Source organism: Camponotus vicinus, unplaced genomic scaffold, assembly GCF_025532165.1.
Source record: "Camponotus vicinus isolate PSW18456_S1 unplaced genomic scaffold, iyCamVici1.0 SCAF_1, whole genome shotgun sequence".
Lineage (NCBI taxonomy): Eukaryota > Metazoa > Arthropoda > Insecta > Hymenoptera > Formicidae > Camponotus > Camponotus vicinus.
Genome location: NW_028141945.1, coordinates 38,859,850 through 38,880,938, shown reverse-complemented (window position 1 = coordinate 38,880,938; position 21,089 = coordinate 38,859,850). Strand labels below are relative to the sequence as shown.

Sequence of the window (21,089 nt, the reverse complement as noted above, 5' to 3'; positions counted from 1 at the left end):
CAGTTTGCGTGATTCTTGATCGTGTAATTGCGAGAAAAGAAAGTTTCTCCATCGAGTATTCATTTTACCTGCCAAGGAAAAATGACAGTTTGTTTATGTTGAAATTGATAACGAAAGTTGAAGGATCAAAAATTTCCGAAACAAAGGATAAGAGAGAGAGAGAGAGAGAGAGAGAGAGAGAGAAAATATACAGTATCTCTATATATTTTATTATTAAAAAAATTATCACCTATTTTACTGTAGAAAGAATTTATAGAGATAGAATTTATAGAATAATTTATATAGAAAAAAAATGATTTTTTTTTAAATTTATTATCTATTTTATCGATAAAATTAAGGTCTATTGTTACAAGACTCCCCATATACTTCGCGTGACATGTGGAATCTTATTCATGTCAAGTCAGTTCTCTCGGCTCAGCCGTACTGCACATTTTCAACAGATCATGCATAGTTATCTATCGTTCTAATGAATCTCCGCCGCCTCTTCAACGTCTCGGTTCTCTCGTCAATATCTCTGAATCGCGAGGATGCAGGATCGATTGCAATATGCGCGTTCATCCACCCCCGCGAATTTTTTAATGCGATGCAACAATCGTAGTCGGGCTATCGTAAACGTTCGATCTAATGGACAGCCGGAGGCTGCAACGGTTGGACCGCCAAGTCTTCCCGAGATACTCTTTCTCTCATTTCACTCTCTTCCCTCTCGCATAATATCTCGTGCATTGTCTCGCTGCCTACAATCAGGAAGACCTTGCGGTACTTTGCGTGGTTGAAAGAAGCGCGAGTTATCGGAGCTCGCAGATTTAGTCCTCTCGAGAATTGCAGGCTAATGTATTTCAAAAAAATATTTAACAATCTGCCGGATTATACGCTCTAGTCTCGAGTGGCAAGCCTTTGTATAAGTGATTCGAAAGAATATTTCAATGATAAATATAATTAAAACGTTATAATAAATATTAATAAAACGTTATAATAAATATTAATAAAACGTTATAATAAATATATAAAATTATATAATAAATATATAATTAAAACGTTAATACGAGAATCTCACGTTTTGAATTAATTTTATTTTATACTGAGAAAAAAATTAAAATGTAGGGACATTAAATTCTCTCTTTTAATTGTAGTCATTAAAAACCTGAAAGTTTAATCTCTTTGGATCTATTTTAGGATACAGAAATCCCTACATTGTTGTTTTATTGTACCTTTACATTTTGCGCGATTAAGATGCCTACATTAGGTTCGTCGTTCATTATATATTTTCTCTTTAGTCATCGCGGCTCGTATGTATTTCGCTCGAATGAAACGCGTTTCTAGAGCTTGAAAAAGAAGTCGTACGTTTATGACAGGAGGCACCGGGAAGCCTCTTGCTGCCATGAATGATAGTAATGTACGCATGCATGATCGTAATAACATTCGCGAAGCTGTTACGTGGCGAAACTCGTAAAGGAAAGGAAAGGACGTCGAGAAGAAGAAGACGAAGAAGAAGAATGGGTAATGGAACAATGACTAAGACGTTGCTTAACTTTCATCGCAGATTGGAACTGGTATTTCTTGGCTACCGTTATTGGCATAATTGCGTCCCGTCAATACGCGTAGCGAGTCTATTCATATATTTGTCGAGCGAAATCGATTAGTGGATTCTTCAGGTTGGATCGATACATTCAAGTGGACCCGCATCAAATATGAGAGCAAGAAATTAATCAAAAAATATATCTATATAAGAGAGATCTAATACACACATACGTAACATCAAGAGATATAAATAAAAATATACAGGAAAAAAACAAATAAATATAGCATATAAGAATGCATTAAATCAGTTGGTCTGATTTTCTTCAGGGATAAAATTGGGACTTTTTATGGTTTACAGATCAGCGAATTTTTTAGGAATTTCTCTTGCGAAATGCGACCCGAAAAACTCGCCTGTAATAATATAATCGTAATAATGTGCTTTGGAGAGAGCTACCAAAACGAGTGGTTGCCGCGAACAAGAAGGTGTTGAGAACGAGAAGAGAACAGGGCGGACATCCCCCGAGGCGACTCACGCGGGGCCTATTACGCATTAGATACGTGTGCTCACTTTTCAAACATAATATCGATGTCCCGCCCTGCCGCGTGTTTATTATCCGTGTCGCGCATCTCGCGTGCTATCTCTATCGCGATCGCGATTGCGAGCAAGAAGCCGGCCGTGAATGATCAAAGGATGAAGGCCGCACGGAAGTCGTCGCTAATCATTATTAAAGCGTGCGATCTCGACGGAGCTGAAATACAAATAGATGTAGAATATTCTTGACAAAATCGCATACACACAAACATTTTTTCCAGGCATAATTTTCCTTCAAGTTATGACGATATTTTTCTCTAAGAAAAAAAATTAGTGTCAAATCAAAATTTATATACTTAAACTAACGCGTTTATTGTTTTGTATATACACAACAATTTATAATCTTCTTAGAAGAATTTAATAATTTTAAATTTCAACAATATTATAGTCTTATTTTAATATTGCAATTGTCATCTCAAGAATATATAATTATTTAATTCTACCTTAAGAAAATTATAATCTTTGATTTAAAAATGTTATTTTCTATCTAACATTGTTTCTTTTCCATTCAAGAAAATTAAATCTGAAATCATAAGAATATATTTTTCTTGATTGAACTATATAAAATGGTTTCATTCAAGTAAGCAATTATTCAAGCAATTATATTTTTCTTTAATTAACGCAATATAATCTCACTTCAAGATTTCCATGTTAAAATTAAATATATTTTCAAAACAAGAATGTCCTTTTTTTTCCGTGCTCTGAATCGAATTTCCTTCCATTTTTTTTTGCAAATAAACTGTCGAGCGATAATAGAATTTACTCAAATTAAGTTTGTTATCGCGGTATCGAATACGATGATGGATATAATGCTGACGATAAGAAAAAAATGCAATAATTAGAGCGGAATGCAGGCGATCGAGCATGCAATATGCGACAAAAATACGCCCAGTTAGTTTTCTCTATCCAACCTATATGGGGCGAAAGTCTTATACTTTGACTGTCCGTTAGTTTCGATTGTAATTGAATGTTGTCGTGAGCGAATTATTAAGTTACTCGATGTGAAATTTCTTTCTTGTCGTCGTCGCTTAATGTTAAACGTTTGCTGACGTGCGGATCCTTGATATTGAATGAAAATAGCTCTCTCGGACGACTATAATGGCTCGTTGTTTGAGTATGGAAGCTTCGCAGCAGCTGCCCTTTTAGCTATTTTTGACAATGTCCGCCGGAGAAATTATGAACGGAAGAGCGGGCATTAAAGGCTTGACGAAAATATGCGGGGAATTTTTTTCCTCTCGATTAATCGATGAAACGCATTCGAAATGTGCACTCCACTTTCGTCGACGCGCGCACAGTAGCCGTACAGGTTTTAAAGAGAACGGAGAAATTCCGTATGATAAGATAACAGCGACACGATCATTACTCTCGATAGCGACAACTTTATCATATTTTTGCGCCGCTGTTTCATCGCGATTTCTCGGAATTGTTTGCCATGCGAAGAACCGTTCGCCGGATTCGTTTTAAAAATATCGCCTCGTGTCTAAAATATTTTAAATGTCAAGCAAAAACTTTTGCGAAATTTAATTTAATTTTGAAAATACCACGACAACCACACGATTGCATTTTTTATTCGATTCTTCCATTATATTTTACATACAAACGTGCGGTGAGTCACGCGATCGTAAAGTATCGTCGTCGTTTTTTATAGTTTATGCATGTTTGTTTTAGAAAAGTAATTGTCATATTCATTATTAACGACAAGCTGTAACACGCTAATATCTTATCTCTAGTAGTATATCTATATTTTCGCGTTTTTTTTATATCATACTTCTTGCAACTGGTCGCCATATGTCACGCACGACATTGTTTTACGACATTGTGATGGCTTAAAAGGCGTACGAGTAGTCAGTGATTCTCATCCGCTGTTATTCAATATCTTTAATATTGATTAGAAGCATCGATTAAAATTGAGATGGAAATGGAATAAGATGGAATTAATTTTTTTATTGCAAGAAGTATCTTCACCCCTTTAATTGCCATTATACAAAACTTCAGAATTTTTGCCGAAAACAAGGACAAGTGGAGAGGTGGAAGACGATCGACAAGTTGACACATCTTGGTCGAAAGATTATGGGAGCAGTAAAAGAATCCGCATCGCGAAGCAGCTTTTCCGCACATCTGCTTTGCAGATCCCGCACCCACATCCCAAGATGATACGACGTAATATTTAATTTAACGTATTAATATTTCTCAATTTAATTCCGACATATTAATCTTTTTAGTTTTCATCAATCTTCTTTTATTAATTTCAAATTATTCAATGCTTCTCTGTACAAACATATCAATATCTATCTAGTATATTCACAGATAACTATTAAATTAGATAGGAGATAAAGTTTAATTAAACTTAATAACAAAGATAAAATATCGAAAGGACTTTTTTTTATATCAATCTTGTTTATTTTAAATGCGACCTGAGTAATAATACTTTGACTAGTTATGCTTGCATCGTAAACTATGTTTACGATCCATCACGAGATGGAACTAATGAACGTAATAAGTAATCAAACATCGTGCAAAGTTCCGCGAAAGCGACGTATTATTCACTGAAAAACGGTAAGATGGACTAGAGATTATCCCGTTGCGTGCACCGCAATTATTTTTATCATTATCCGAACCGTCGTTGGAAAACACGATAAGATAAGAATTGTAATTGATGGTAAATCCTTTAAAGTTTATTATTTTTAAAATAAATTTTAAAAAATTTAATTTAATTTTTTGTGTGAAACAAAATTTTTGTTACTTTTAAACATTTTTCATGATTAAAAAGGATATGTATATAAAGAATATAAAGAGTTGTTAAAAGGATTTGCATGCAAAGATCACGACTGTAGGGAAGATTATACATATATAAAGGAAACGATAAGAGTAAATCAGTGTACGATACTCGTGATAAGGAATGACGTAATCGTCGTCCGACAGGACGTTCGTATTCACTAAAACCGGAATTTTGCGGTCGGTCACAAGTATTTATTAACGTAGGCAATAATACAATACTCGGTTCTCTGGATAATTTTCCCTGCGTTTATCGTAAAACAGTAGGCATTTGCGCGTTACATCGCTACGTAATGAATAGCTTCCAGTTTTTTCCGTCTCGATGAAAAACCAGGTTTTAAGGAGAAAATCATGGTGGCGTCTCGAAATCTGTAATATCGTTCACGACATCTTATTCCACTCTACAATTAGGCCGGTATACGTGAAGTATTATACGAATTATTTTTTAATTATTACTGCTTCACATGTTATCGTACATTTTAATAATTTTCATATATTGTTCGAGATTTAAATAAAGACTGAAATATTTCTGTTATGTATGTTGGTTGATTTTAATTTGTATATATATATTGGTTGACTTTAATTTAAATTTTATTTACGTCACTGCTGCTTGGCTCTTTGTATTTTCTTCTTTTAATTTTTTCATTAATCAGGCAACCAAGGCAATTATTCTTTTCGAAATATTATATTTGTATAATTTATATTTTAAGTATACTTCTTTATATTTAACTGTGCCTGGTAAAAATCTATATTCAACTCTTTTCGCTAAAATAGGGCGATGTCGATAGCATAGATGTATCAAACGTGAACTTTGTCACGACTTTACAAAGTACACGTGCGGGCGCGATCGATTGCGAGATCCAAGTGCTCACCTTTGTCCCGTTATCGTTATCGCTATAATAGTCGTGACAACAAAGAGGGACTGTCAGCGTGACATTTCTTTCGCATGCGAATTAGATATCGTTGACAGCGAGTGTTATCGAGTCTATCGACGATAATATCATCACTGTCAATTGTCATTGTTGTCATCGATTTGATTATAATTTGAATTCATGGTTTATTTAAACTAATGTGAAATCAATTAGCCAAACGGCTACTTTCCCACGATTTACGCCAATGTATAACTCTTTGCATGTCGCAAATAGAAAATTAGTGGAATTAAGGCCAACGTGAATTAAACTTGCGATTACCTTCACCATCGACCTCGATAGATGGCTGTCGGATTTCCGGAAACTCGGAAAATCGAATCGATTTCAGTCGTGGAATGTGAGTAGATTCCTGCAAATGTTATTTTTCTTTTTTATAAAGTTTCCGAATTTTATTGTACCTTGAGATTGAAGCGAAATTTTGCGTTCATGATTTTAATTAATAGAAACATAAGCTCCAGCTCGCCTAGATAGTGAATATCGATGCCTCGTGATAACAATGTTGTCGTTGCCCGGATACCAGCTGTAGACGACAACAAGTTTCTAAGGTAACCGAGTTAATAAATCGATAAAGAGAAAGGATAGAAATTTATTCTTTATTAATTTCGAAAACAGTATCATCGGAACGCGAAGAGAAAAAGCAAAATTATGCAGGTAGATGATTTAGATACCACGCGAATAATTCGAATCATGGAAAAATAGATATTGTGGATGAAATGTAATAGGATGAAAATGTGGAAAAATTCGAGAGAAATTAACTCGAATACATTCGAAGGTGGTTTCCGCGAGCGAGGGAGGATGAAAAAGTCTCGACAAAGTCATTAAGCGGCAGTTGCACAATCTCGGAGCTGGGAGACCAGGCGCTGACCTATAGAATCTCTTTTCTAGGACAATTGCCATTCTCGCGTGTTCAATCACAATCGCGCACTTATCGAGACAAGATCAAGAACGGTTACTCGGTACTCCAACGATAACGACAGTTTGCGTTGTCAAGTGAGGGTGGCAATCGCGAATATGCATACGATATTCGAAATACACACATAATTGTCCCCTTTATTTAAAATATCCTTCATCAATTTGGAAGTGATTTTAATAAAAATTATATCAAAAATATATGTTTCAAAGATGCGATATTAATTTTCGATCAAGAGTATTTCTAAGACAAAGTTGTAAAAAATTTAAATCAATGTTTCAATTTTCTATGAAATTTAGATGAGAGAAACTTTCAAGGTTCGTTGGATAGAATCGTACTATAATTTTTATATCTTTCCTAGAGATCTACATCTTTTTAATCCGTAATTTTGGAGAATATTATTGGTCGGGATAAAGAATGTCTTGGAACAAAGACTGCAAAGTGTTAAGTCCAAGTCAGCTGAGCGGAGCCACGAAGCTCGCGTTTCGCGTTTTATCCGAGAAGGGACACGTTTCGCTCACGTTTACATTACGTATACGGCGGTCCCATCGGTGGTCCTACCTGTTTCCGTCTGGGCACGATGGGCCGACCGCGTAAGACGCACACATATGCACACTCGCGTTACGTGGGGCAGACTTTGCGTCTCTTTCTTCCCTTCGCTCTATACCTGCTTTTCTTACTTTCTCTTTTCTCCCCGCCTGCCGACTTGGTCCAGGGCTGGAGTTGTCAATTAAGAAATCCCCCGATTCCTCGATTCGCAACAATACAATCGATAATTTTTTAAATAATTTCTATGATTTAATCTCATATATTTATTATTATTTTCTTATCTTGTACGATTGATTTGATTTTGTCAAATTGCTTTTATTATATTTGCTTACAATAATTTATTTTTTTCTGCAATGTAAAAATAATAATAAATAGCTCTATTACTTACGTATAATAATAGCACTCGTAAATTCTTTTGCATATTTTTGTGCCGCATTTCAAGGTCGTATATCTTTAAAAATTCAAAGAGCCAGAGAAAAATTTCCATCCGGAGGAACAAAACATATTCTGACATATACATTCCATTTAGCACAATCTATGTTTCAGTTACGGACTCGGATTTATACACGCGAAGGAATGGAGCTCTGCTTTTGAAAATCCGAGCCTGAGAAGCACTAGTCTCCCTTCTCCAGCGTTCGCTGGTGGCTCGACGACGAACCACCGAGTGTTCTCCGACCAGTCGGAGTCGGTCCGTGGTCTAAGTCAGTTTCGTCTTGTCTGTGTGTGCCTCGTACTTTGTCAAGTTTCTCGATTTTCTTGGTGTCTTCTTCGCGTCGCGAATTTGTGCCTCAAATTCAGGGTTTCTTCTCCTTTGAATGCGTTCATTTTTGTCCAAGATGTGAAACGCAAACGGACCCGCGCCTCGGTAAACTAGTCGGGAGTCGGGACTCGAGCCGGGCCCCGAGGGGGCTCGAGAGAAGAGCCCGGAGCACGCGGAATGCTGCCGCGCGACCAGGTGAAATTCGGCCGCGCCGTTGTGGTGTGCGTCATCGAGAGCGATGTAAAATTCCTCGCGGATTCACACAAGTACATTAGGAATGTCCGAAGATAGTGCAAAAAGGGGAATCTGACAAGGTAAAGACTCTCCTTGCGAATAGCAAAATATTAGAGAATTTCCAAAATAACAGCTTTAAATGGAATCGAGTTTAATATATCATAGATATATTCTTCCAGACTCTATGTTATGTAAATTTTTAATTTTTAAAGTCGACAGAGCTTGTCGCGAATTTTTTGCAACATTGTTGTAATCTTCATCGAATCTTGGAAAAGGTGGATTTAAAAAGAAATTATTTCATCGATTAATTCGTTCACACAAGTACATTAGGAATGTCCGAAGATAGTGCAAAGAGGGGAATTTGACAAGGTAAAGACTCGCCTTGCGAATAGCAGAATATTAGAGAATTTCCAAAATAACAGCTTTAAATGGAATCGAGTTTAATATATCATAGATATATTCTTCCAGACTCTATGTTATGTAAATTTTTATTTTTTAAAGTCGACAGAGCTTGTCGCGAATTTTTTGCAACATTGTTGTAATCTTCATCGAATCTTGGAAAAGGTGTATTTAAAAAGAAATTATTTCATCGATTAATTCGTTCACACAAGTACATTAGGAATGTCCGAAGATAGTGCAAAAAGGGGAATCTGACAAGGTAAAGACTCGCTTTGCGAATAGCAAAATATTAGAGAATTTCCAAGATAACAGCTTTAAATGGAATCGAGTTTAATATATATCATAGATATATTTTTCCAGACTCTGTTATGTAAATTTTTATTTTTTAAAGTCGACAGAGCTTGTCGCGAATTTTTTGCAACATTGCAATCTTCAATTCGAATCTTGGAAAAGGTTAAAAAGAATAATTTAAAATGAAATTATTTCATCGATTAATTCATTCTTTATTCTGACAATTCGCGAGGAATCTGACGTTTCATATACGCTACCTCTTTTAACGGGGACCATCGTTCGAAGACGACACCTGGCTGGGCTTTGTACGTTTCGCAGTCAGCTCTGAGCGGGAGGGAATTGCATATGCCGGTGTTTTCGAGCAAAACAATGCGAGTGCGTTGCAGCTGTTGCAAGGCGCGCAACAAATGCAGCCTGCATGTAACGTGCGAGAGAAAGTGCATTCTCTCTCTCCTTCTCTCTCTTTTCATTCATCGAACGCCGCGCGCGCGACATCGAAGCGTGACGTCAGTGGTGAACCGCTTGTCCGGGGCAGAGATTGCGCCGGATCTTGACGCTCTTTAACGAGCACCTCTCCTCATCTATGCCGTTATCACTCGGCGGATCCGGAACCGATCGGCGGTCGAGATCGAGATCGAGATCGAGATCGAGCGCGAGATCTCTCGCCTCGATCGCACAAAGGCGAATAACTGTACCGACCCCCGATCTGTTTCGAGTCGACTCACTTGACCTCCAATCGTGTGCACCGTCAACCGAAAAACCCGTTGCTCGAGGAACGGAGAAAGTCGCGCAGCACACTTTTTCGATACGTATTATATTATGTTAACGGGCTCGTGAATTTTCGTAAACTCGCCGTCCGACACGTGGGCGTCGAGAGGAGGACGACGAGAACCAGGGGACAAGCGGAAGGCTACCTTTCCTCCCGCCTGGCTACGACATTGAGAGATGAAACGAGTTCGCGTGTCGTTGTGTCACGCTTGTCTTCCTGCCGTGCTCTTCCTGTTTATGATGCCTTTTCTTCGAGTTGCTCTTTCGCCTGCGTAAGCCTTTCACAGTCATTATCGCAGCCGAGTTGTCGCGAAGGATTATTAACCGACGTCGAGTAATGACTGTTAATTACTTTTGTTATATTTGTTTTCTTTAGAATTATATGCGCCGATGAAATTTTATAAATAAATGTTAAAATTAAATTTCCAACTGAGAAGTAAATCTAAGGTTACATGTGGAATAAATGTGGAGAATATTCAGAATTTTTTTTAATTTTATAACGTACGTCAACTATCATGGAATCATCTTGTATTAAATTTAAAATAAAAGGAAACTTCATTTCATTAAAATATAAAATATATGAAAATATGTATAATATAAAATTAATAATAAATTAATAATAATATTAAATATATATAATATTAAAATATTAAATATAAAATTTTATTTAATCGCTGAAATAGACTTTAGCATTAACTCTTAAGAGAATAACATTTATGAAATGGTATCTATTAAATATCTGATAAAAATATAATCACAGATATACGAAAATGTACATATTTTTGTGCAACTTTTCTAAATTCACAATTTTCTGGAATACATGATGTGAAAAATTAATTATTTTTATTCATGCCAATGCGTTTGTTTCACTTTTATCCCGCGTGCATTTAGAAAAAAATTGTCTGGCGAAATTCCCGTAACATTTCGTTCGTCTCTCTAGAGCCAGGGGCGTATAATTTATGGTCAGCTCCAACAGCCTGAGAAACTCCCGTCCTGATGACTCGGTAACCTTGTAATCGGCCGGTCCGAGCTTCTTAAGAATTTCACGGAAGGATCCTCGCGCAGGTTCCTCCCGTTAGCGTTCTCCTTCAGCGAGCACAGGTATTTCGAGCTCGCGCGATTGTTTCGCCTCTGCGTGAAGAATGCGAGGCTGGCGATACGGGAAAGATTCTTGCCGTGGCGAGATTAATTCCGGGTAAAAAAATCATATAGGTCAGTGTAAAAATGTAAGCCTTACACGCGAATGTCCGGATATAAAAATGGTTACAGAAAGACGAATTAAAATATCACAATACGAAGCTTGGAATTGGCACAATTTTTATTAAATTTTTTAACTAGCGTATATCGAAGATAGAGACGCGATTTAATCGTCTAAAAATTGCATGTTTGTTTATTAATCGAGGAAACACGGTCTTGTTCTTCCTCGCGATGCGATTAGCATCTCGCGATTTAATTAGACGCAGCTACGGCTTATCGATTTAAGGATGTTGAACGTCGAACGAGTTATCTACCAGGGGATATATCGTATCCGTAACTCTGTAAAGCGGGAAAGGTGCCCACGCGTGTATCGAGCCGCGAATAAACCACGCGTAATTGCGGCTTGCACTTTAGCCGCATCGCCGTTAGATCGTCGACTGCGTTAAATTGCGACTAGCGGAAAGTGCCGCTTTGCGATTTCCTTTTCTAAAAAGCAAGTTTTGCCGCATGCGGAAACAGAAATCATGGAACTGTAAATTCTCTCGAGAATATTACTTCGAGAAAGGCACGAAATTCTATAAACGACGACGAGAAAAATAAAGTCTAAATAGAAAAAAATAAGATCTAAATAATTTAATAATTTTAAATGTAAATATTTTTGATTCTTTATTTTTAGAAATATTTTTTAAATTTTAGTTTACGTCCACAAGAGCCTGTTTGATTAGATAAAAATTTTTACTACATCGCGCGAATCGTCGTCTTATAATTTTCTTTTATAGAAAATTAACAATAAAATTTGACAATTGATATATTTAGATTCAAAAATAAATCTCGTATATATATTACATATAATTTTATTCTCAACTATTTGCGCTTTTAAATTCTAATTCACCTAAATCCTCTGATTAAATCATCATTCGGGTCATTTGTCAAAAAAGTGAATCTCATTAACTGATGCTGGCGCAATAATGGGACTCGCTGTACATTGTATCGTGCATGACCCAAAATGCAAACGCTTCGCCTACCCTTGGGCAGTCAAGGCGTCAAGTCGAAAGGTATTTACCTAACAATGAATCGCCGTCGTTCGATAAAACGACGGGGAACCGCGATTTACCGGTTCTCGGTGGCCAGGTCAAGTCCTTCCGGTTTTCGAGTCAGCTCGATCTCAGACCCCATCTACATCTGGACGAACGAATGCGAACGTCTGTCTTTCTTTGAGTCAGCTCAGCCGAGACTCTTCCTCTTTCGTTCACGGGAAGCAAAACCAAAGCTAGACATTGTTCATCGATTTTGCGCAGACGTTGATGGCATTCATCCTTCATGTCTGCAATGCATGCATGATGAATAATATCTCGTTTCGCATTATACGAAGCCGTTTATCTTGAGAGAGCAACGTAGAAATTTAAAAAAAGAAAAATCTCTGAGAAAAAAAAGGAATTAATTTTATTTTGTTTTTAATGTAAATATTCATTCTTTTTTAATTCATTTATCTCTGTAAAATTAAAGTTATTTAACACAGTCTAATATTTTCAAAAAAAAAAGCACAAAACTTTAAATTAATCAAAGAATATTCATTAAAGTTCGATCTTGTAGTGATAATCTTTAACGTGCAGAGATCTTCTGTATTCGTGTAAGAAATGTTTTTTAATTCATTTTAAAGATGGAAATCGAGGTCCGGACGCTCAAACAGGAATTGGCGCGCACGCAAGATGCTCTAAAGGCCGCCACGAAAAAATGCCGGGATCTGGTGAAGGAACTGGATCACCGCATCTCTGGTCACGAGTCCGAAAAAATTCTGCGGGATCAGCAGCTATCGAGGATATTGCGGGCGCTGCTGTACCTGGAGGCGCGACTCAGGCAAGAACAAAAATCAATTAGACAAATGCTCTGCGAGAAAGACAATGTTATTAGAAATCAGCAGCTGGAAATTACGATGCTCAGGCGGTACACGAAGAACTACATTAAGGGCAAACGTGATCGAACGACGATAGCCGCCGACGCCGGGACAGTTAACGTCAACGTCGAAAACAACCTGCAGAACCTCGGCGATTTGCAAGTAATTTAAAAAAAATTATGCATAATTAATTCCTGTCCACAATATAGCGATTTATTTGGAAACAAATTTAGAAAATATAATGAGAATTAATATAAAAAAAGTAAAAGAATAAAAAATTTTTTATATTCTACATTTTTTTATTTAAATGTCGTCGACTAACTCGTACGCCAATTATTTTCAGAGAGAAACGCTGCAGGAGAGCAGTATCAGCAAAGATATCGCGAGCCTGAAATGCGAGATAATCACGCGACTGAACCCGGCATCATCTGGCTTGTTGGACGAGCTAGGCCGCAACAGTGTGAGAAAGACGCACAGTTTTGCCGGCAGTGACATCTCCAAAGCCAGTTTAACCAGCAGTGAAAACACGGATGCATCCATCATCACCACGACGACGGAAGGCAGCCCTTCGTTGCTTAGCACAGAGGGTTTTTGCGAGGGCGAAAGCACAGACGTGTCGCCTGGTTCGACTCTCAACAAGTGCTCTAGTAGGTGTACACCGACGACAGTGACCGACAGCGAAAACGAAACAACCATGATCGCGGACGAAAACGAAGAGGACATGATAGAAGAAGGCGGTATGACGACGACCAAGAGAAAGACGTCCCTTCGCAGGGCGAAGGGCCAGAAGACGTCGTCCAAGAATTCCGATATGATAGTCGAGGTAGTCAGTATCACGAGGACAGAGAGTAAAGACGATGGGATGGATTGCAACTTTGTCTCAGAAGATGAGAACCAGAGCGCAAAGATGAATAATCAAGAAGAAAATAACGAGGAACCGATTTACGTTAACGCTTACAACGAAGCGAACGAGAGGAATTTACAGCAGACGGAATTGTCGAGGACAAAGGATGATCATAGCAATAATAATAATGTGTATGTTTTAAACAATTTTTTCTTCATTAAGATACTTTCATTAAATATTATATTCATGCCATTACATCCATTTATTTCTTGTTTTTTTAAAACAATTGCCTTTAATATTTTTTAGCAGCGAGGTAAAGATCGAGACACCTGAGCTGATGGTGGAGGATACTAGCGGAAATTGGTACAGTGATCCTGATGAGGACCGGCTGAATGACGACGTGTTCAGGCATAGCACCTATCGACCAAATAGTAACCACAATTCTGTGCTGGAATGCGTGAATCAAATCTTGCTGCAAGATATGGAGGACGAGGAGAATTCGATGCTGTCGGTACCGCGTCGGTTCAAGCATCGCGGCAGGATCGTACGTTTCCAGCCAGCTAGATTGTCCGATATCGAATCGGTGGGTTCGGAAATGGAAAGGAGAAATTCTGAGGAATCCGCCGCAGACAGCAAGGATTCTCCAAAAGAAGAAGAGTCCATGGAAAACGAGACGAGCGCATCCGAGGATGAGTTTGGCATGAGAATTGTTCAAAAAGAGTCGGATGACGATTCTAAAGACGACTCTAAGGCGATTCCGCTAGTCATCATCGAACCTAAGATCGATGTTGAAGAAACGAGAAAGGCTTTGGTTAAATCTCAAGCGACTAATCCTCCCTTAAAAATGGAAAGGATTGAGGAGAAGACTTGTCTTCAAATGTCTGCACGAGGATTAACTATTGCCAGGAACCTGGACTATGAAGACATAGAATCATTGCCAGAAGTAACAATGTCGTCGCCGACGCCGCCTAGGACACCACCGGCATTACCACCAAAGCCACAGTTTCGCAATAATACTCTAATTCTAAAGAAGATCCCGAGTCCGTCATTCCTAATCGATGAAAAGAGGCAGCAAGACTCTATAGGAGGTGTGGATCCTACGAAAAGAGGCATTTTGGGATTGGTATCGTCAAAGACGGCAAGGCATTTGAATTTGGAAGAGGCAAAGAGTTCCCAGACTAGAAGTTCGACGAGGGAGACGAAAGGTCGCGAAGGCGGTGGATTTTGGAAGAATAGATTCAATCATGTCCGCTCGTCCTTTCAAGTAAGACAAAAGGAGCGAGATCAGTCAAAAAATGCTGCCAGAGTTACAAACATCGTTCGGCATTTCGAGGAATTCAAAATCGGCGATCCTGAAGAGCAGACGAAAGATAGAAATCGTCCAAAGGAACGCCATAGTGAACTCGATCAAGTAAGATTCTCACGAGAAATTTATCATAAGTTGTTTTAGAAAAAGTAACTAATTTATAAAATAATTTTTTCCAGGACTTTGACATTCGGCAAAATTTTGAAGAGTTCAATCTGGATGAATGCGACTTGTCGGATGATCCCGATCGGCCCGAGGGCGATGGATCCGAGAGATTAAGCTATAACGGGCTCAACAACGTCGATCAGAACGGCGTCGTCAAAGACAACAATAATGTTTCTGCTATTAGTAACGGTAATAGCAACGGCGAAACCGGGGGAACCAGCGGATACGATCACTTCCTCGAGGCAACCGGTCTTAGTAACAAGTCGATTCTCACACCTTCGAGGTTGCTGAGCAATCACAAGAGCATGTTAAAACCGAAAGATGTAAAATATAAGAGCAGAATTAAGGCTACGGCAGTGTTGGAAAGGCACGGGGTGCAAACGACAGCCGGCAATGCTACAACGACGCACGTGAAACACTGGACCGGCCCGTTCGTCTGACGTCTGGCCAGTGTCCTGCCGGGCAAAAATATCTTTCGTCCTACAGTGTCGGCCGATAATTCACCGATAAAGGCAAAGTTCAAAAGATCTTTTAATTCTCTAAGGCTTAATTAAATATTTTTAGCCGCTGTTCTCGTAGACAGTAAATGATTCTCGTTTTTAAAATGGAAACTGAAAAATTCTAAACAATAACGTGAACAGAAAATTCTTGATGAAGTTATCAAGCAGGTAGAAAAGAATACAATTTCATTTTCTGCTTTGCTAATATCGTGCGTGATATCATAAATTACGATTTTTAATATATCTATAAAATGTATACACGTGAGTCTTTTATAGATTTTGAAGTCGCACTTGCAGTAATTAACTTATTTGATCTTTTCTTGTAAGATGTTTATAATATGTTGATTGAACTGTTTCTGCTGTGAAATTATTTATAAGTCTTTGTAATCTGTGAAAAAAATATGACTTGTCTCAATTTTTTGGTACGATACTTTTTTTATTTATAAAAATTGTTATCTCGAAACGAGAACTATTATATCATCATTCATTACCTTACATGATTTTTATTTAATGAATGTTTGGTGGTAAAGATATGTTTGATGGTTCACTTCTCACCCACGTCATCTTTTATTAAAACTATTGTTTAACATACACGAGTATCTCTATCTTAAATTACATTCGCGTACACGTGTGATGATCGAGAGGAATCTTACCGTAAAGTACGAATTTAATATCGAAGAATAGAACGATGAAAGTTTTAATTGGAAGAACAGGATCTAACGTCGCGTTTCGTCGACATCGAAGACATGTTTTCTTCAATACACAACCATATATACTTTTAGATAGAATTATATAAATACAAACATGAGTATATAAACAAAAAATATTGTAATAGATATTTTATTAACATAAAAAGGAGAAAAAATGCAATTTGATGAAAACTTGCAGAGGACAAACATTCTCCGTATAAAAAATAGTATACATGTATCACGTTAAAGAAGATGAAACACACGGGACAAAATTAAATTAAATAGCTTTCGTGGTACGTAATCTCGCCACACATTTATATTTTGTGTCGCTATATTCAGCGCTAAATGTGCGGTGAAAATTACCACTATCAATAAAGTTATGCAATTGTTCGTGCACACAATAGTTTAAAAGCGTCGATATGCGATATCTTTGTGAGATACGCAAAAAATCTCTAATTATAATACAAATTTGCGCGCGTGTACATATATTTTTTTACATATATAATCTCTACTATCTATCTGAAACATATAACGCAAGTCTATAAAAATATGACAACGCTATCACCGGTATCAAAATTTAAACGTGGGGCGTGAGAAGAAGAAACGCATACATCGAGTAAGTTTATCTTATTCCTTCTTAAGAGCAGTACACAATCCCCAATTTTGTAAGCGTCGTGCGGTCTTTATTCTCTCGCGCGTTCGTATATAAATCATTCGTTCAGGCACTCCATTTGCGCTTGTTTGACTAATATTATATCGGATACAAACGTGTACGAATATAACGGCAGGAAGGGCTCGTTCATGAAAACTCGTAGAGTTTTAATTTCGGCACAAACGTCGCGTTCTTCAAGTCTCCCTTTCCGCACGGAAGTCGTAGAAAAACTGCGGCAAAGAGTATAATCGTTTTATATTTATCGAAAAATAATCGTCAAAAAAGATTTAGTACAACGTACCTCTCTGTCCAAATCTCTTTGTGTCCATACTTTGATAACAGGAAGTTTATTCTGTCGAAACGAGAGAAATATTATCAGAAAATAAATTATTTTTTTTGTCGTTAATTGATAACTTTACTCCTCGAGTTATCGTACTCACACTTGCAGAATCAGAATGATTAATAATAAGACGAGGATTAAGCGCGAACGGAACTCCATCGAGATCGGACGAGCCTGGAAGTGTGCCGTAAACGGGCGTCGAACCGACAACGGGCAGAGCGGACGTGGGCGGTTGAGGCGCCGGCCTTGTGGGCCTGATTCTCGCGTTAAGACTTAGTACTTCGTAATCTCGATCGCCGGATTCGTCATTGTCCTTATTAGTTGCGCCACCAATTTGCGGATAGATCCCGTTGACTGGTGGTTTTGGCGAGAACTTTGGTTTCGGAGGTCTCTCGGGGGCTGGTCTGTGAGGAGATCCGTTCGAAGGATTCGGAGAAGGACTTTGTAGTAAGCTACATCGTAAAATACATATAAGATGAAGTTGAGATTTCACACTTTGCATGATGCAAACAAAAATAACTTACTCTATATTAACATATGACTGCGAGTCTGAATTTGCATTTATGATATCTACTGTTTTATAGCACACGCGAACACCATTTATAACGCTGAAAAGAAAAAGATATCTTAAAATATGTTGCAATCTTAAGATGTTAATGAGTATTAATTCTTTGCATATGTATTGCTGATAATGTATAATATATGTATATATTCTATATTCATATATTTTTTAAATATTTATATTTAGAAAATATTATATAGATTATTTATTATTTATTTTCTATTGTTCATTATTATTTGATAAATACAGATATTTAAATTGTTTGAATGCTAATTTAACGTAAAATCAATTACTACATATATATATATATATATTAAAAGTGCAAAGAATTGAATTGTTGACGGTATTAAAAGCAACATACCCGGCGGCGGAGAATCCAATAGGAGCCAATTTGGAATCCTTGTGGATTATCCTACTGCATATTATGATATCCGTGACTGCTTTTGCGCACAAATTCTTATTTCTAATTTTATAGCACACCTGTTTCTTCCGCCAGGCTTTTTGCCCTGCAATTTATTTTTTTTTAATTTAAAAATTTATATATCTTTCATTGGCAAATATAGTAGCACACTAAAGAAAGAGAAATTTACTCGAATCCACGGTATACGAGATCATATTATATCCTTCCGGCGGAGTGTCTCGTTCATTAATCACCACGATATCTTCCACCACGCAACCGGGCGGACCCTCGGTTTTTGAGAAGCAGATGTATCTGCCCTTCTTCTTGATGAACAGACCGCTTTCTCTCCATAGATCGGCGTCAGTGTCCTGGTCGTAAGTTCTCGACACCTTAACGAAACGCAATCGTATGCCTTAATTATCAGCGACGATGGTACGCGTATGTATATCAAAGATAAGTTGAGTATATTAACACATCGATCTCGTACCACTGTGAAGTTCGGCGGACACTTATCTACGTCTTCGACAACGCTAATGGCAGTTATTGGCCTGTCGTCTGGCAACACAGCCGACACCTGATGAACCAGCATCTTGCAGCTCTTCTTTGACATTGCTGCGATCCCGGATACCTGTCGAGCCATTTCCGATTAGACAATTAATACACTTGTAAATACAGTAAAATCCTGTATATCTCTCGCGTTATACAGGGTCTACTGTACTGCTTCCTTTTTTTTGACAAATGTATTATACTTATTAATCGAGATTAACATTCGCAATCATCATTACAATGGCCATTGTTGGACGATTATTGCGAAAAAGTTTATGCTTGCCGGATATTTGATTGACTCAATTAGATGATACGATAAAACTTGCGATCGTAAATAACGACGTGTCCAAAAGTTGCGAACGCGATCGCCTTTTTCCGATGTATCAGCAAAACGCTCCAAAAATATCAACGTGTGACCGACATTCTCCGCTCCACGAGTTTTCCGAGCGGGGAGCAATCGACTATGAAACACTCGTTAACCGACACGATGGCAAACCGATTGAATCCTTCGCTTGCAATCGGTCTTGCACTCTCGATTCGACTTGCAGTTTGGCTGGAGAATAGATTTTCCTTCAGAGACGCCAAGACGTTTTACGTCAAGAGGGCTTGATTGTAATCACTTTGACCAATGACTGATCAATGAAAAGATCCACGAGTTTTCTACTCGTATTAATAAGCTCAACGATGATGATTAGCTTCTCGAAAAATGACAAGCTCGCTGAAAAAATTCACCCCATCTCGACGTAAAATTCCATCGGCAAATGATCGTTTCGCAGCAGCGGTTGATGAGCAATCTAGCATGAATTAACAACAGGCGGGCTCGAGAAAGGCGAAACATAAGGGGAAAGTAAAGTGGAACGTACGGCATGTTCGTGGAAGAATGTGCCGCTGCATTAATAATCGCGCCAACATCTCATAGGCGGCTTCTTTGGCGAACATGTTTTCCGTGACGAGTTTAAAATTCAACTCGATGTCAACAGAATGCCTCCGCGAAATCTCCAACAGCGAATGAATCACGATGACATGTCATTTCATTGTAGTAGAGAGGCTCTTTCCTGCCACTCAAGAGGAATCTAATCAATGTTTTATTAATACTCTTCGAATAAACATATCGCTTGATTTACGTCAGCATCTTAGAATCGAATCAACAACAGTATTGGCCAACTTTTGGGAAGTTTAAATAGATTTGAATTCGCGGAAGAAAACGTCATACACGAAATTTGAATGAAGGTGAGCCAGTCATCGTTCGCTGTCGCAACGCAAAAGGTCATGGAATCCGGACTCTTGCGAAACAATCGGGAAATCCGTCCGTCTCATCTTTAAGATAATTCATTGAGACTCGGGCAAGATGCTTTTTCGCAATCATCGTTCGCACAAAGGAACCAAATTTTTGAATAGCGCCACGTTTAGCGTTGACGTAAAGCACTTGTAGAGATAAACATTCATACATATACGTGTGTATGTGTGTATATACTTTTACATTCTTAATATTAAAGAGATAAAGCTCGAGAGATCGGTGATGTCTGGCGAGTGTCGGATAGCAATAGTAAAATAAATAGATAAATGCTAATCAAAATAAACAACACGCATAACAAATCACGAGACGCAGAGGGAAGAGAGCCGAGGGAGATCCGGCGCGATGCTCGAGGGCGTGCTCGAGAAGGGAGGTCGATAGAAAGATACTAGGAGACGCGACATACGTATACATGTACATATGTATTGTACGCGATGCCACTCTTCCCCCTTTCGTAGATTATATTAGACGTGTCATCGGCCGCGCGCGACGTCGCCTCTCGACGTCGCGAGGCGCTCGATAGAGGTTGACCTTCTCGCGACGTCGCGACGCGACGTTGAAGCCCTCGTCACGTCTTCTCTTCCTCTCCTCCTCCTCCTCCTCCTTCGTCCTCTTCGTCTTCCTCACACGATCGCGCACTCCGCGCTGACGACGAAGCGACGATGTCTCGTACCGGCGCGCATATTATACACTTTGGAGCGGCCGACAACGGGGGATGACGTCAATCGACCTCGGAGTACCCACGCTACACCGTTGTCCGACGACGACGCGCCTTGCGAAACTAACCGAAAACGTGCCGAGCGCTGCCGAGGCCGCCGAACTCCGACCCGACCGCGAGGCGGTTGGCGGTTGGCAGATGGCGTTCGTCGCCTGAACCTCGCCGCGCATGCGCATACGCGGCTGTGCCACGAAGTGAGCAAATAATGTAGAGAGTGTCCTCGCTGTTCGTACACGATACGTATGATGGACGAAGTG

The 21,089-nt window shown here is 38.5% G+C and overlaps 2 protein-coding genes across 8 annotated transcripts in view; one reads left to right on the top strand and one right to left on the bottom strand.

Annotated features, from left to right (window-relative positions):
* LOC145966599 (uncharacterized) overlaps nt 1-16,056 on the top strand; it is a 33,542-nt gene extending 17,486 nt beyond the window's left edge. For 2 of the 7 annotated variants that reach the window (XM_083090809.1, XM_083090800.1), the window contains 4 exons: nt 12,583-12,978; nt 13,160-13,851; nt 13,967-15,071; nt 15,146-16,056. In XM_083090809.1, coding sequence (XP_082946935.1) covers nt 12,583-12,978; nt 13,160-13,851; nt 13,967-15,071; nt 15,146-15,571 — 2,619 coding nt within the window. In that variant the 3' untranslated portion in view covers nt 15,572-16,056. Of the gene's footprint in view, nt 1-6,266; nt 6,360-7,941; nt 8,348-8,724; nt 8,926-12,582; nt 12,979-13,159; nt 13,852-13,966; nt 15,072-15,145 lie in introns of those variants that run through there. The other 5 variants (XM_083090847.1, XM_083090843.1, XM_083090834.1 and 2 more) reach the window with 5 other exon arrangements.
* Nucleotides 16,057-16,174: 118 nt separating this feature from the next.
* On the bottom strand, nt 16,175-20,964 carry Mvb12 (multivesicular body subunit 12-like Mvb12). The gene is made up of 8 exons (XM_083090916.1): nt 20,646-20,964; nt 18,762-18,902; nt 18,465-18,663; nt 18,236-18,380; nt 17,837-17,920; nt 17,413-17,764; nt 17,274-17,324; nt 16,175-17,202 (listed from the first exon to the last, which is right to left on the bottom strand). The coding sequence occupies exons 2-8, from the start codon at nt 18,882-18,884 to the stop codon at nt 17,167-17,169; spliced, it is 990 nt and encodes a 329-aa protein (XP_082947042.1). The 5' UTR covers nt 18,885-18,902; nt 20,646-20,964; the 3' UTR covers nt 16,175-17,166.
* Nucleotides 20,965-21,089: the final 125 nt, after the last annotated feature.

Coding starts and splice junctions, on each gene's coding strand:
- Mvb12 (XM_083090916.1), bottom strand. CDS start 18,884: ATGTCAAAGAAGAGCTGCAAGATGCTGGTTCATCAGGTGTCGGCTGTG. Junction 17,325..17,412: donor ATCATTCTGATTCTGCAAGT/GTGAGTACGATA, acceptor TCGTTTCGACAG/AATAAACTTCCTGTTATCAA. Junction 17,203..17,273: donor AAAGAGATTTGGACAGAGAG/GTACGTTGTACT, acceptor TCTTTGCCGCAG/TTTTTCTACGACTTCCGTGC.